We start from the raw sequence: 16,812 nt of genomic DNA, 5'->3' as shown, positions 1-16,812 counted from the left end.
CCCCAGCACCACACGCACGATTGACATAGAGCTATGTTGTTTTGCGCAGCCTAGCCAGCCTGTCGCAGTAAAACTGCGGCGGGTGGTCGGCAAGTGGTAAAGTAAAGCAAAATATTTATTGTACTGCAGCTTACTAGTTCTTAGATGGGTGCCTGCATTAGTTTTCTTTCTTGCTTTTAGGTTTTCTCGCTTTTGTTTTCACATACCGATCCTACTAGTAAGTCAATCGTTTTTTAAAAGAACAAGCCGTCTTGCAGATGTAGCAGTTAGAGGGTTAAATAAAACCATTTAACACTGACAAAGGGGTGGAGTCAGGGGCGGAGCCAATGGGGGCGGCAAAATTAAGTTTCGCCTAGGGTGTCAAAAATCCTTGCACCGGCCCTGCATGGAAGAAGACCCAACACATAGAAAGATGAAAGTATGAGAGGGACGTGAAGGAATGCCCAACACATAAAGAGATAAGAGAATGGAAAACATGAAAGATGACCCAACACATAGAGAAATGAGAGAATGGGAGACATGAAGGAGGACCCAACACAGAGAAAGATGAAAGAATGAGGGAGGTGAAGGAAGGCCCAACGCATAAAGAGATAAGAGAATGGGAGACACGAAAGGCAACTCAGCACACAAAGAACTGGAGAAATTAGAGAATGGGAGACATGAAGGAGGAACCAACACAAAATTAATGAGAAAATGAAAGACATAGAAGAAGACCCAACATATAGAAACATCAAAGAACAGGACACATGAAGGAAAACCCATGACAAATATAACAGAATGGGAGTCATGGAGGATAATCCAACACATACAGAGAGGAGGGAATGGGGGATAAAACAGAAGCTCCAACATACAGAGATTAGAGAATTAAAGAAATGGAAAAATACCCAACACAGATAGATGAGAGAAGAGGAGACAAGTGGAAGACCCATCAAAAAGATATACGAGATGGGAGGCAGAGCAGGACTCAACACTTGGAGAGATGAAAGCAAAAGGAAACATGGAGGAAGATCCAACACAGAGAATTGCGGGAATTGGAAACATGGAGGAAGATCCAACACAGAGAATTGCGGGAATTGGAAACATGGAGGAAGATCCAACACAGAGAGAGATGTGGGAATGGGAAACACGGAGGAAGATCCAACACAGAGAGAGATGTGGGAATGGGAAACACGGAGGAAGATCCAACACAGAGAGAGATGTGGGAATGGGAAACATGGAGGAGGATCCAACACAGAGAGAGATGTGGGAATGGGAAACATGGAGGAAGATCCAACACAGAGAGAGATGCGGGAATGGGAAACATGGAGGAGGATCCAACACAGAGATCTGAGGGAATGGGGGACAAAGAAAGATCAAACACACAGAGAGATGGGAGAAATGCTCAACATAGAGAAAGGAGGGAACAGGAGAAATGAAGGCTGGAAAACCTAATAAAAGAGTTGAAAGAGGCAGAGACAGGCAGAAAGACCCAACACAGCGAGAGAAAGAGAGACATGGAGGAGGGTCCAACATATAGAGGGATAAATTCTAATTTCAGTGAAGAGTAAAGCCCCGTACACACGCGTCGAAAATCGACAGGGAATTTTCATCCGACGACCGATCTGCCGATTTTCGGCTTGTTAGTATGATGCTTCTGACAACTGACTCCGACTTTTCGGCCGAAAAAATCCTGGTGTGCAGGCTATAAAATTTTTGTCCGCCATCAATACACGTCCGATTTTCGTGCAGTCAGTACAGATTTCGACAGGGAAAAATCTGATCAGCAAGTCTGGGCATGCTCAGAGAAGAAAGAACACAAAGAAAGCAAACCAACACATGACATCACTTCTGAAGTAGAATTTTGTTGGGCAAAAAAATTTGTGTGCAGTCTAGGCACATTCCAACCAACAAAACACAACTCTGGACAAAAGACGGACGATCGGTCGGCCGATAATCGTTGCGTGTGTACGGGGCTTAAGTTAGTGAGTACTAGATATCTATTAGAGCTAGATCACTGAGCTGCATTCTTCAATCTCCTCATCAGTGCTATCTCAGGGCTTTGGTACCTGATAGAGAAAGGAAGGGGACAGTTGGTAGTTGACCATCTCCTGGTGAAATACGGGGGTCAGACTTCCAGACATCGGAGGTACAATCCACACCCAATCTGCTGGGCAGCCTCCTCGCAGGCGGGTCTCATGTTCCAGATGCTTCATGAAGGACTCTGTAGCGGCATGGTGGTCTACAATGGTGACTTTATCACTCTACGAGACAGACAGATTCATTATGAGACATGTGAAACTTTAGTTGGACAAAACGCAAGCAGATCATTGGACTGCATTTCCTAAAGATGGCTGCTGAGCCACGCTACAGCACCAACCTAACTGTAACTAAATGTAACGGTCAATCCATCTGATAATATTGAGAAATGCACAATGAAAGGAATTATTAATGAATCATTTCCTGACAGAGCCCCACCCGAATACATTAGAAGGGTCTATATCTAAGGGCTTTGGACTTGGTTCTGACCTTCTTCTGAGCTGCATCCACTTGCTTTGAATTTTTTAGCAATCCTATTGATGTGAATGCGAATCCATTCCGACAAAAATATGAGATTGGCCCCGTACCAGACAGCTGGACACCATGTCCAATTCTCGGGATAGATTTCATCTGGGGTAAACGCTCCTTCACAATATAAAAGCTGCAGTCTCTCTAAGTTTGGAATTCTGGGTTATTCTCCCCATGTGATTGCTTTTTAATGCTTCAGATCATTTGTACACCTGAGACAGGGAATGGTCAGACCTTTTCTACTGTTACAGTAAGTCAGGAGTGGTCAGCCGGCACACGAGGGGCATCAGCAGACACATGAGGAGGGTGTCATCCGGCACACGAGGGGCATCAGCAGACACATGAGGAGGGTGTCATCCGGCACACGAGAAGCATCAGCAGACACATGAGGAGGGTGTCATCCGGCACACAAGGGGCATCAGCAGGCACATGGGGAGGAAGTCAGCTGGCACAGGAGGGGCATCAGCTGACACATGGGGAGGGTGTCAGTCGGCACAGGAGGGGCATCAGCAGGCACATGGGGAGGGTGTCAGTCGGCACAGGAGGGGCATCAGCGGGCACATGGGGAGGGTGTAAGCCGGCACAGAAGGGGCATAAGCGGGCACATGGGGAGGGTATTAGCCGGCACAGGAGGGGCATCAGCGGGCACATGGGGAGGGTGTAAGCCGGCACATGGGGAGGGTGTAAGCCAGCACATGGGGAGGGTGTAAGCAGGAACATGGGGAGGGTGTAAGTCGGCACATGGGGATGGTGTAAGCCGGAACATGGGGATGGTGTAAGCCGGCACATGGGGAGGGTGTCAGCAGGCACATGGGGAGGGCATCAGGCGGCACAGGAGGGGCGATAGCCGGCACATAGGGAGGGTGTCAGCCGGCACATGGAGAGGGTGTCATGTGGCACATGGAGAGGGTGTCAGCCGACACATAGAGAGGGTGTCATCTGGCACATGGAGAGGGTGTCAGCCGACACATGGAGAGGGTGTCAACCGACACATGGAGAGGGTGTAAGCAGGCACATGGAGAGGGTGCAAGCAGGCACATGGGGAGGGCGTTAGCCGGCACAGGAGGGGTGTTAGCAGGCACATGGAGAGGGTGTCAGCCGGCACATGGAGAGGGTGTCAGCAGGCACATGGAGAGGGTGTCAGCCGGCACATGGAGAGGGCGTCAGGCGGCACAGGAGGGGCGTTAGCCGGCACATAGGGAGGGTGTCAGCCGGCACATGGAGAGGGTGTCATGTGGGACATGGAGAGGGTGTCAGCCGACACATAGAGAGGGTGTCATCTGGCACATGGAGAGGGTGTCAGCCGACACATGGAGAGGGTGTCAACCGACACATGGAGAGGGTGTAAGCAGGCACATGGAGAGGGTGTCAGCAGGCACATGGAGAGGGTGTCAGCCGGCACATGGAGAGGGCGTCAGGCGGCACAGGAGGGGCGTTAGCCGGCACATAGGGAGGGTGTAAGCAGGCACATGGGGAGGGCGTTAGCCGGAACAGGAGGGGTGTTAGCAGGCACATGGAGAGGGTGTCAGCCGGCACATGGAGAGGGTGTCAGCAGGCACATGGAGAGGGTGTCAGCCGGCACATGGAGAGGGTGTAAGCAGGCACATGGAGAGGGTGTCAGCCGGCACATGGAGAGGGTGTAAGCAGGCACATGGGGAGGGCGTCAGCCGGAACATGGAGAGGGTGCAAGCAGGCACATGGGGAGGGCGTCAGCCGGCACAGGAGGGGCGTTAGCAGGCAAATGGAGAGGGTGTCAACCGGCACATGGAGAGGGGCATCAGCCGGCACAGGAGGGGTGTTAGCAGGCACATGGGGATGGCGTCAGCCAACACAGGGGGAGGGCATTAGCCGGAACATGGGGAGGGCGTCAGCCGGCACATGGGGAGGGCATTAGCCGGCACATGGGGAGGGCGTCAGCCGGCACATGGGGAGGGCGTCAGCCGGCACATGGGGAGGGTGTCAGCCGGCACACACACGGCTGCTTTGATATTATGGTACCTGGTAACTGTACAGTGCTTTGATATTATGGTACCTGGTAACTGTACAGGACGGCGATGTTTATCTCCAGAGCTGCCCGGTCCTTCCACAGCGATGACGTTTTCTTGGTGTCCAAGCCCAGGCGTTTAGCCACGTCCTGCAATCACAGAAAATGTCTAAAATATTAAAAGGACCTAAAATCCAAAAACAAGTGAATTTTTTTATATGTATTGTAAAACATGAAAAAAAACAAAAATAAAATAAAAATATAACTGATTGGCACCACAGACAATAATAGGGGGATTCTGGGTATTTGCTATCCATGATCTGCATGTTCTATGACACGGGTCTAGAAGAAGCATTTCCTGCATGCAGCTCCGTGCTGGGGGATTATAGAGGTGATCCGTGAACTATATCTAGAATGTACAGACAATGTAGATCATATATGTTCTAGACAGAGAGGGGGCTAGGGTGGGGTTCAAAGTGCGGGCCCCTGAGCTACAATTCACATAGCACAGAGTCATGGACCCAATAATGGGGTCAGCTGGACCAGATTACCAGGAGTCATAGAGAAGATGTTACCAATGATGCCATGATCACAATGTTGGCATGTAGCCAGTGATGCCATGATCACAGTGTTGGCGTGTAGCCAGTGATGCCATGATCACAGTGTTGGCGTGTAGCCAGTGATGCCATGATCTCAGTGTTGGCATGTAGCCAGTGATGCCATGATCTCAGTGTTGGTGTGTAGCCAGTGATGCCATGATCTCAGTTTTGGCGTGTAGCCAGTGATGCCATGATCTCAGTGTTGGCATGTAGCCAGTGAGTCATTGACCCAATAATGGGGTCAGCTGGACCATATTACCAGGAGTCATAGAGAAGATGTTACCAATGATGCCATGATCACAATGTTGGCGTGTAGCCAGTGATGCCATGATCACAGTGTTGGCGTGTAGCCAGTGATGCCATGATCACAGTGTTGGCGTGTAGCCAGTGATGCCATGATCTCAGTGTTGGCATGTAGCCAGTGATGCCATGATCTCAGTGTTGGCATGTAGCCAGTGATTCCATGATCTCAGTGTTGCGTGTAGCCAGTGATGCCATGATCTCAGTGTTGGTGTGTAGCCAGTAATTCCATGAACACAGTGTTGGCGTGTAGCCAGTGATGCCATGATTTCAGTGTTGGCATGTAGCCAGTGATGCCATGATCTCAGTGTTGGCATGTAGCCAGTGATGCCATGATCTCAGTGTTGGCATGGAGCCAGTAATGCCATGATCTCAGTTTCGGCGTGTAGCCAGTGATGCCATGATCACAGTGTTGGCGTGTAGCCAGTGATGCCACGATCACAGTGTTGCGTGTAGCTAGTGATGCCATGATCTCAGTGTTGGTGTGTAGCCAGTGATGCCATGATCTCAGTGTTGGTGTGTAGACAGTGATGCCATGATTTCAGTGTTGGCATATAGCCATTGATGCCATGATCTCAGTGTTGGCATATAGCCAGTGATGCCATGATCTCAGTGTTGTGTGTAGCCAGTGATGCCATGATCTCAGTGTTGGTGTGTAGCCATTGATGCCATGATCTCAGTGTTGGCATGTAGCCATTGATGCCATGATCTCAGTGTTGGCATGTAGCCATTGATGCCATGATCACAGCGTTGGCATGTAGCCAGTGATGCCATGATCACAGTGTTGCGTGTAGCCAGTGATGCCATGATCTCAGTGTTGGCATGTAGCCATTGATGCCATGATCTCAGTGTTGGCATGTAGCCATTGATGCCATGATCTCAGTGTTGGCATGTAGCCATTGATGCCATAATCTCAGTGTTGGTGTGTAGCCAGTGATGCCATGATCTCAGTGTTGGCATGTAGCCATTGATGCCATGATCTCAGTGTTGGCATGTAGCCATTGATGCCATGATCTCAGTGTTGGCATGTAGCCATTGATGCCATGATCACAGCGTTGGCATGTAGCCAGTGATGCCATGATCACAGTGTTGCGTGTAGCCAGTGATGCCATGATCTCAGTGTTGGCATGTAGCCATTGATGCCATGATCTCAGTGTTGGCATGTAGCCATTGATGCCATGATCTCAGTGTTGGCATGTAGCCATTGATGCCATGATCACAGCGTTGGCATGTAGCCAGTGATGCCATGATCACAGTGTTGCGTGTGGCCAGTGATGCCATGATCTCAGTGTTGGCATGTAGCCATTGATGCCATGATCTCAGTGTTGGCATGTAGCCATTGATGCCATGATCTCAGTGTTGGCATGTAGCCATTGATGCCATGATCACAGCGTTGGCATGTAGCCAGTGATGCCATGATCACAGTGTTGCGTGTAGCCAGTGATGCCATGATCTCAGTGTTGGCATGTACCCAGTGATGCCATGATCTCAGTGTTGGCATGTACCCAGTGATGCCATGATCTCAGTGTTGGCATGGAGCCAGTGATGCCATGATCTCAGTGTTGGCAGATTGATAGTGATGTCAGTCATTTACCACCAACTCATAGGGCAGGAAGGAGGAACTTCATTGAAGGAGAAGATGGAAGATGGGCAGCCAGGTGAAGGTCCTCAGAGCTCACATCTCCTCCAGGATCCAATCACTTTATTCATTGCTGTGACCTCAGATCTTTATATTACAATATTTCATCATCAGTACGGGGCCTTTCCTTCATTCTACATATTCCCGCCACTCCTGCTACCTGCATGAACCCCAATCCATTAATAGGTCCTCCAATGGCCTCCACATGGCCTCCGCACTCACCACATCTCATCCAATAGAGCACCTTTGGGATGTGGTGGAACGGGAGATTGGCATCATGGATGTGCAGCCGACAAATCTGCAGCAACTGTGTGATGCTATCATGTCACTATGGAGGAAAATCTCTGAGGAAAGTTTCCCACACCTTGTTGTATCTCTGCCACCAAGAATGAAGGCAAAAGGGGGTCCAACCCACTACTAGCAAGGTGTATCTAATAAAGTGTCCGGTGAGTATATAGGGGGGGGGGGGTGAGTGTATATGGTTCTACATGGAGGCAGTGTGAAAATGCTGCTGATTCTGGCTGCAGTGGACATATGACACATAGCGGACATCCTCACTTCCTCTCCTAGAAATCTGATTTTTACTTATTGTCTGCTCTTGCTGAGAGTTGAATCCCCCATTCTGAATAGCCCAGATAATAGCAGAATCCCCACCATGGTAGGGGCCCCTGACCTCGGAAATGTTGTATCGGGAGGAGTCACACAGGTTCCGCATCCCAATCTCGGTGCTCATATACCAGCCATTAAATGGCACCGCCGGGAACTCCAGACCTCCAATCTCTAGGAGGAGGCTGCTGACAGCGGGTAAGGCGTACCACTTCAACCCCAGGTCTGCGAACCATTCATATCTGGGGGAGGAGAAAGATGAACCAACGTTAGACTGGAGCTTCATCACAGAAATCCAACATGTTACAGGCACTGGGGGCCCAGCACTCACTGTGGGTGTCGAAGGGGCACCTCCTGAATGAGTTCTGGAGGAATCTCAAAGAGTTTCGGGTCGTCCCCATTGGCTTGCAGCAGGAGAGGTAACACGTCAAATCTTCCACCTTTTGGCTTCCAGCCAAGCTGAACGCAGAGCTGTAGAGGGAATGATGGGTATATGAGAAGATTAAACCTATTGGTGAACAGATGAGGAATGACAACATGGGACAGCAAACATGGAGTCTAACAGTTCCAGCATTTGTGAAAGGACAGGGCACACAGATGGCTGGATTGGCACTGATAACGCGTTTCATGCAACATGCGCTTAATCAGGACATATGATTATCTTGCTATGATTAAGCCCATATTGCATGAAACCCGTTAACATCCTGCCCCCTGCCTCTCAGAGCTGTGATACCTTTTACTATGGATTTAGATCAATAAACTTTGTTGGATTTCTTGCCAATTGGAGTGCGGTCAATCCCTTTGTATATTTGTGGACTACGAGGAATGCAGTGAAGTGTGTGGAGGGCATCAGAGAGGTGCAAAGAGCAGTGAAGAGGGCAGAGGAAGGGTGCTCAGTGATGGATTGGGAAAGATTAGTGGGCAGAGTTCAAGGAAGGTGACACATGGGGTCAGTGTAATTACAAAGAAATTGGAACTGGCCCAGCCACCGATGGCAGCAATTGGCCAAGCCACCAATGGTGGGAACTGGCCCGGGCCACCAATGGCAGCAACTGGCCCGGGCTACTGATGGCGGGAACTGGACCGGCCACCGATGGCGGCAACTGGCCCGGGCTACTGATGGCGGGAACTGGCCCGGCCACCGATGGCAGGAACTGGCCCGGACCACCGATGCGGGAACTGGCTCGGGCCTTTGATGGCAGCAACTGGCCCGGGCTACTGATGGCGGGAACTGGCCCGGGCTACTGATGGCAGGAACTGGCCCAGGCTACTGATGGCGGGAATTGGCCCGGGCTACTCATGGCGGGAATTGGCCCAGGCTACTGATGGCGGGAACTGGCCCGGGCTACTGATGGCGGGAACTGGCCCGGGCTACCGATGGCGGGAACTAGCCAGGCCACCAATGGTGGGAACTGGCCAGGCCACCAATGGCAGCAACTGGCCCGGGCTACTGATGGCAGAAACTGGCCCGGGCTACTGATGGCAGGAACTGGCCTAGGCTACTAATGGCGAAAATTGGCCCGGGCTACTGATGACGGGAATTGGCCCGGGCTACTGATGGCGGGAATTGGCCCGGGCTACTGATGGCGGGAACTGGCCCAGGCTACTGATGGCGGGAACTGGCCCGGGCTACTGATGGCGGGAACTGGCCCAGGCCATGGATGGCGGGAACTGGCCTGGGCCACCGATGGCAGCCACTGGCCCGGGCCACTGATGGCAGCATTTGGCCTGGGCCACTGATGGCAGCAACTGGCCCAGGCCACCGATGGCGGGAACTGGCTAGGCTCTTGAGGATGGCTTCCAACAGACAGCAAGAGAAGTTAAAACATAGTAAAGTTAGTGCTTAAAGACCGAGAGCAGCAAGATGGCGGATTAGTATTGAAGGATGTTGGAAATGGAATTGGTAGACTCATGAGAAGTGACATACATGTGAAGTGGTGGCTTAGTGGATAAGGTCACATGGAGAGGTTGTAGTAATAGGCAACGATGGTGGGGGATGCTGAGAGATATATTATTATTGTAAGGAGAGGAGAGTTGTGAGGAGATGGATGAAACAGAAGGCTATGGAGGAACTGGATGAGGGTTCTATAACCGAAGAGCAGATATTGCCCCATCTTTAGTCATCTATGGCCAGACTTAGAGGGAATATGAGAAATCCCACCTCGGTTAGCTCCACGTTGGCTGGATCCCCCACCACTGTGTCGTCTTGCTGCGTATACCCCGCGTATCGGATCAGCTGACTGTTCCATATCCGGAAATCTGAGCTTCCATCTTTTCTCTGTGGGAAAATGGTGATGGCTGACCTGGAAGAAAGGCGATGAGACATTGTGAGATCATTGGGGAGGACAGAAGCTCCATCAAACAGACTTCTCTTCAATGAAAATCAAAAAGACAAAAATGGGAATAGAATTACTCAGAATTTATGGTGGGATCTACCAAGTCCCTTGTATGTAGAGATAAGTCTGCCATGGACAAAGCAAACACTTGGGCATGAAGAGGTTACAGGGGGTTGCATTGTGTGTAGATTGTTGATGGAGATTGGTGGACATCGTACCTGATGTTGCCTTTGTTTGTGGCGTACTTGATGTGGTTGCAGATGTTGGTGAACATCTCATGGGTGGTCCTGCAATCTCGGGCATCAAACAACTGAGAGGGAATACAAACCACCATAATAAATGGAGAGACATGAACAATTTGTCAGACTAGGATTCATTCCATCAAATTTCCTCAAGATCAAAGCCTGTGTGCTCTTCTCACCTGGAGCTTTGACCACTGAATCCGGCCCACACATCGGGACGCGTTTCGCCACGCCTGCTTTGCTCCAAAGATCAGCTCCGTCTCCTTGAGTTGGTAGGTTCCTGTGGACATTATCTCCTGCTCAACCTCCTTTAGACGCTCTGTGTGTGCCTTGGACTGGGCCCTGGAAGAGGAATAAGGACCATCATGGAGAGCCTGAAGATAACATTCTACTGACCTCTACACCTCCTCCCTGGGTCAGCTGATTGCCTCCCATGGCTTTCAATATCATATCTACGCTGATGACACCCAAATCTATCTCTCCACCCCTCAGCTCACTCCTTCAGTCTCCTCACCCATCACCATCTTACTAACAGACATATCAGCCTGGATGTCCCATCACTTCCTCAAACTCAACCAATCCAAATCCGAGCTCATGGTATTTCCTCCCCCACGGTCCTCTTCCCCTGATTTCTCTGTCAACATCAACGGCTCAACTATCAACCCGTCCACCCATGCCAAGGTCCTCGGTATAATCCTGGACTCTGAACCATGCTTTCAGCCACACATCCAGTCACTGTCCTCAACCTCCGCATCATCTCCAAGATACGTCCCTTCCTAACCAATGATACCACAAAGCTTCAAATCCACTCCCTGGTCATCTCTCGTCTCGATTACTGCAACTCCCTTCTCATTGGCTTACCTTTAAAAAGACTCCTCCCCCCTTCAGTCCATCATGAACGCTGCTGCCAGGCTCATCCACCTTGCAAACCGCTCTGTGTCTGCCACCCCTCTTTGCCAACCCCTCCATTGGCTGCCACTCAACCAACAAATTAAATTCAAGTTACCAACCATAACCTACAAAGCCATCCATAACTTGGTGCCCAGCAACGTCACTAATCTGGTCTCAAAATACCGACCAACTCGTTCTCTTCGTTCCTCCCAGGACCTCCTGCTCTCTAGCTCCCTTGTAACCACTTCCCATGCTCGCCTCCAGGACTTCTTCCGAGCTTCTCGAATCCTCTGGAATGCTCTACCCCCATCTGTCCGACTATCGCCTACTTTGTCTACTTTCAGACGATCCCTGAAAACTCATCTCTTCAGAGAAGCCTATCTGGCAACCACCTAACAACTGTACTCTTATTTTCTCCATCAGCCCATACCCCACAGTTATTACCTCTTGTATTTCTTGACCGTCCCTCTTAGATTGTAAGCTCTAACGAGCAGGGCCCTCTGATTCCCCCTGTATTAAAGTGTATTGTAGTTGTACTGTCTACCCTCAAGTTGTAAAGTGCTGCGTAAACTGTCGGCGCTAAATAAATCCTGTATAATAATAATAATAATAATACTGACCAGATATAAATGATGTTGTATCTACGAGTCCATCAACATGAATTCTTTATAGAAACCAATCAGATGAATCAAACCCAGACTTATGCACTGAGAAATCCACTAAGATACCAATACCACAAATTCTCACAGTTCTTTTGGTAGTCCAAAAGCCAACTAACAGAACGTAACGACACCCCAAAGTATGAAAGGGGTTACAGTCGTCTAGGATAATCCGCTCCCGAACACCAGGACAGCTATCGACCACTCCAATCCGCCATACATGAAGCCCATACAAATTATCCCCCCCCCCCCCAAGTACGAGACAAGGCTCCGTATTGAGGTCAAGTGAGAATAACTCTCTTCTTCTTCATTGAAAGAAACACAGCATTTATATATACTTTGAGAATACCACATGAACAATGACTGTGTAATTACATCCCTTAGTAGACAGCCAGGTGAGCTCATTAACATACTTATCAATAGTCTCAGACCCAATTAACATACTGTCCTATTTTAGACAAAAGCACTTAGTTAATCAGTAGACATTCTTTAGGAGGGGCTGCTGGAAACAACCCCCCCCCCTCTCTCTGCAGCTAATACACATTTATTAGCAGACATGGTGTCTCTCGTAGTTCCTGGACGCCCAAATTAGGAGTTGCACTTCCTGTGCCTTACAGTGTATAGGAATAAGATAGATCTCCATATTTCCTGAGAGATACTGGTAATGTATATTACTGTCCCATTTGAAGTAGTCCAAACCATATTCTCAGTGTACACCACCCTCCCGGTCACCCTGCATCCATAAAAGATGCAGGGTGACTTAAACATAAGAAAGCGACACAAGGCTGGACATGGTGCCTCCCAACCTCTTTAAAGGAATTTGGGGTTCACAACCCCCATGATCAAAGTGACTCCTGTCACAGTAACATAATGACTTTGGCGAGTAATCGATGGGTTTCCATGGTCTACATTTTCTCATGACTTATACTTCCTATTCTGTCACCATGAAGAAGATCTGCCTAATAGTTATTTGAATAGTTATTGAAAAACAGCCAACATCCACAGACGAGACACGGTGCTCAGAATGGAGCATTTACATATCTGGATACTGATAATATGAAGACATGGCTGAAGAACAGGTGTGAGTGTTCACATGATGATGAATTCTCACGACAGGTGGAGGATTAGAAGACACGTCCTCCATGTTACCCAGTCATGTACAGCATATTCCTGACCTCCTGCTAGACCACCAAAAAAGTGGTTTAGCTTTTAGGTTGACACTGGCGGTTGATCTCCACCACTAAGGTTAATATGCTGCCTAGTCTCACTCTTGATGCTGAAGAATGTTCACTAGAAGTCAGCAGTGGTTTCTTCTAGAATTTACCCAAAACTGAAAGAATTTTAAAAACTTTAACCACTTGCCGACCGGTCACATTGACCGTACTGCGGCAAAGTGGCTCGCTATCGTCCAGCGACGTAGACCTACGTCGCTGGACTCCTCCCCTTGTGGACGGCGCTCGCGCGCCACCAGAGGCTCGCTCCCGGTGTATTCAGACACAGCGGGAGTCGGGCCAGGGGAGGAGATGCGGTGATCACCGCCGCTCTTCCCCGATCGTCGGGGAATTGAGTCTGGAGATCCGCCCACTTGTGTAAACACAGCAGGCAGATCTCCTAAGTGACAGACAGGGTCAGATCACAGGATTCAGCATAGCTCAACCTGCGATCTGTCCATGTGTCACACAGTCCCTTCCCCCCACACACGTCAGTAAGCATGAGGCATACATTAACCCCTTGATCACCAATAAAGTTAACCCCCTTCCCTGCCAGTGTCATTTTTACAGTAACAGTGCATATGTATAGCACTGATTACTGTAGTAATGTCACTGGTACCCCCAAAAGTGTCAAAAATGTCAGTTAGGGGTCCGATCTGTCCGCCGCAATGTAAAAATCGCTGATCGCCGCCATTACTAGTTAAAAAAAAAACAATAAAAATGACATAAATTTCCCGTAGTTAGTAGCTGCGATAACTTTTGCGCAAACCAATCAAAATATGATTATTGTGATTATTTTTACCAAACATATATAGCAGAAAACAAATTTGCCTAAAATGGAAAAAAAAATTGATTTTTACATTTTTTTGGGGGGAATTTCATATAAAAAATGTGGAAAATATTGTTATTTTTTCAAAATTGTCGCTATTTTTTTTGTTTATAGCGCAAAAAGTAAACATCGCACAGGTGATCAAATACCACCAAAAGAAAGCTCTGTTTGTGGGGGGAAAAGGACATAAATTTTATTTGGGTACAGCATCGCACGACTGCGCAATTGTCCGTTAAAGTAACGCAGTGCCGAATCGCAAAATATGGCCTGGTCAGGAATGGGGTAAAATCTTCCGGTCTTAAAGCGGTAAAAATACGCTCATTGAGAATTTTTTTGTCAAAGACATGGAGCTAAATAAATTTTGGCCAAAATATATGACAAAAATTTAATATATTGGATATTTTTTAACTGTCAAAGTAGAAAAATATTGTTATTTTTTCAAAATTGTCGTGTTTTTTTATTAATATCGCAAAAAAATGAAAAGCGCAGAGATGATCAAATACCACCAAAAGAAAGCTCTGTTTGTGGGGAAAAAAGGACGTAAATTTCATTTGAGTACGGCGTTGCATGACTGCGCAATTGTCAGTTAAATTCGCGCAGTGCCAAGTTGCAAAAAGTGACCTGGACGTTAATCAGGAAAATCCTCCGGTCCTAAAGTGGTTAAAGTCCATCAAGTTGAGATGTAAAAAAAACAAAATCCATTTGGTCACCTTTTGATGGAGATGTAGTACTGGTTGATGAAGTCTTTGGCCTTGGGAAGAATTTCTTCTGGACTTTTTGCTTCTTGTGGAGGAGGACACATCATTGGAGATGGAAACATGTTGGAGCCCAGACATCGGGCTTTGGTACAGGCCACATCCTATAAGAAACAGATTACAAATCCAAAATGTCAACTTCATCAGAGTGCATGTAGGGAAAGCTGGCGATGTGATGATGTCATGTGATCATAACGAGCCGATGTATGTAGCGCATGCTGACACTGGGATGTCATGAGGGGCCAATGCCTTTGTAATACCCCTCCCAATGAGGTTTTAGTCCTTAGCATTCCCGTAGCTGGTAAATTTCCCAGGGACAGTCCTGGGTTATCCAGAGCGGTCCCTGGCAAAGTCTGGAAATTTCTATGGTTCTATATCTCAGGTTAGGTTCTAGGGGACTTCTATGCTCCCAATGAGGAAGGTGTTGTATGATCCTGTAGATGGCCAGTCTGTCTTACCTTCTCCGCTTGGACGTTCAGCGTGTCGTACGCCAGCGTTCGGTTCTCCCAGTTCCTGACCCGCAGACATTTCTGGTTCTGAGTTCCGTTGGCTTGGCTGCTACAAGACACAATAGGGGTTATTTGGCAAAGAACGAATTACAACCAATCAGAAATCATCTTCACCAACTCACACCATTCTACTAAAAATAGAAAAATGGTAAAAAAGGGAGGAATATCAGCAATATAAAAACATTTCATCCCACTAGAGCAGGGGTGTCAAACTCTTTGAGGGGCGTGCTACGCACAGAGCGCAGGGTTCAGGGGCGTGCTCTCATACACATCATATTTGTTTTCCCAGATCTGAATAAGTTCTTCTCCTGGCTCCTGGAGCCCTGAGGCTTTGTAGAGCTCAGACGAGAAGATGTTCTGCTTTATGCCATGGACTGTACAAAGTTCTCCAGCATTCCAACTGTGTTTGTGGGTTACCTTGCTGAAACCTGATTGGACCATTCCTGGTTACCCATGTCTCGTGCATTGCTGACCGCTACCAATACCAGCTGAGACTAAGGGGGGGGGGGGGACTGGGGTATAATAGAGGGACAGAGGGGGGATTGAGGTATAATAGAGGGACAGAGGGAGGATTGGGATATAATAGAGGGACAGAAGGGGGATGGGGGAATAATAGAGGGACAGAGGGGGGATTGGGGTATAATAGAGGGACAGAGGGAGGATTGGTGTATAATAGAAGGATGGGGGGGGTTGGGGTATAATAGAGGGACAGAGGGAGGATTGGGGTATAATAGGGGGACAGAGGGGAGATTGGGGTATAATAGAGGGACAGAGGGAGGATTGGGGTATAATAGAAGGATGGGGGGGGGGGGTTGGGGTATAATAGAGGGACAGAGGGGGGATTGGGGTATAATAGAGGGACAGAGGGAGGATTGGGGTATAATAGAAGGATGGGGGGGGGGGTTGGGGTATAATAGAGGGACAGAGGGGAGATTGGGGTATAATAGAGGGACAGAGGGAGGATTGGGGTATAATAGAGGGACAGAGGGGGATTGGGGTATAATAGAAGTATGGGGGGGGGGGGGTTGGGGTATAATAGAGGGACAGAGGGGAGATTGGGATATAGCAGAGGGACAGAGGGGGGATTGGGGTATAACAGAGGAACAGAGGGGGGATTGGGGATGTTAGAGCCCTGGGTGAGTACAACCCCCACCATGTTGTACATGGAGATAGAGGCGATCACTCCATGGGGTTGATTCCAGTCTAAGGTCTGGAGTAAAGATGATATAACAGAGGCAGCCGCCCCTCACCCCCCACCTCGTACTTTGGGCCTCTATGTCCTCGTCACCCGGGCTTGGAGATGTGACAGTTGACTTCGGTCCTGGAAAATGTCATCTGTTGTTGGCAGTTCTCCTGTTTGGAGGATGGAGATGACGCATGGAGACGGGAGGGAGAGAGGCTGAGTCAGCAGATCTCAGCAGTCTCTCTTCCTGAGGAGGACAATGGGGGTCCTGGCAGAGTCTCCGCTCTCTCTCTTCCTGAGGAGGAGAATGTGGGTCCCAGGACAGCACTTAGTGATGAAGAACGCAGTAACCAATAGCAACCAGGTTCACATTTTACCTTCAAGTGTGAGAACAGGTCAGTGAATAACACTGATTGGCTGCTATGACTATCTGTACTCTGCACATTGCTCTCTGATTGGCTGCTATGACCAGCCGTACTCTTCATCTTATTAGATAACAATACTCTCAATAATGACATACGTCAC

General features: G+C 48.8%; 1 protein-coding gene across 1 annotated transcript; it reads right to left on the bottom strand.

Annotated features, from left to right (window-relative positions):
• Positions 1-2,030: 2,030 nt before the first annotated feature.
• On the bottom strand, positions 2,031-15,210 carry LOC309544155 (nitric oxide synthase 3-like; the record flags this gene model as incomplete). The annotated part of the gene is made up of 9 exons (XM_082276526.1): positions 15,054-15,210; positions 14,551-14,699; positions 10,430-10,592; positions 10,227-10,318; positions 9,834-9,975; positions 8,004-8,143; positions 7,740-7,914; positions 4,577-4,678; positions 2,031-2,240 (listed from the first exon to the last, which is right to left on the bottom strand). The coding sequence occupies exons 2-9, from the start codon at positions 14,658-14,660 to the stop codon at positions 2,031-2,033; spliced, it is 1,134 nt and encodes a 377-aa protein (XP_082132652.1). The 5' UTR covers positions 14,661-14,699; positions 15,054-15,210.
• Positions 15,211-16,812: the final 1,602 nt, after the last annotated feature.

This window comes from Pelophylax lessonae, assembly GCF_965119305.1.
Source record: "Pelophylax lessonae genome assembly, contig: HAP1_SCAFFOLD_1295, whole genome shotgun sequence".
NCBI classification, from domain to species: Eukaryota; Metazoa; Chordata; class Amphibia; order Anura; family Ranidae; genus Pelophylax; species Pelophylax lessonae.
The sequence above is the reverse complement of the archived record's forward strand: the minus strand, read 5'-3'. Positions and strand labels throughout refer to the sequence as shown.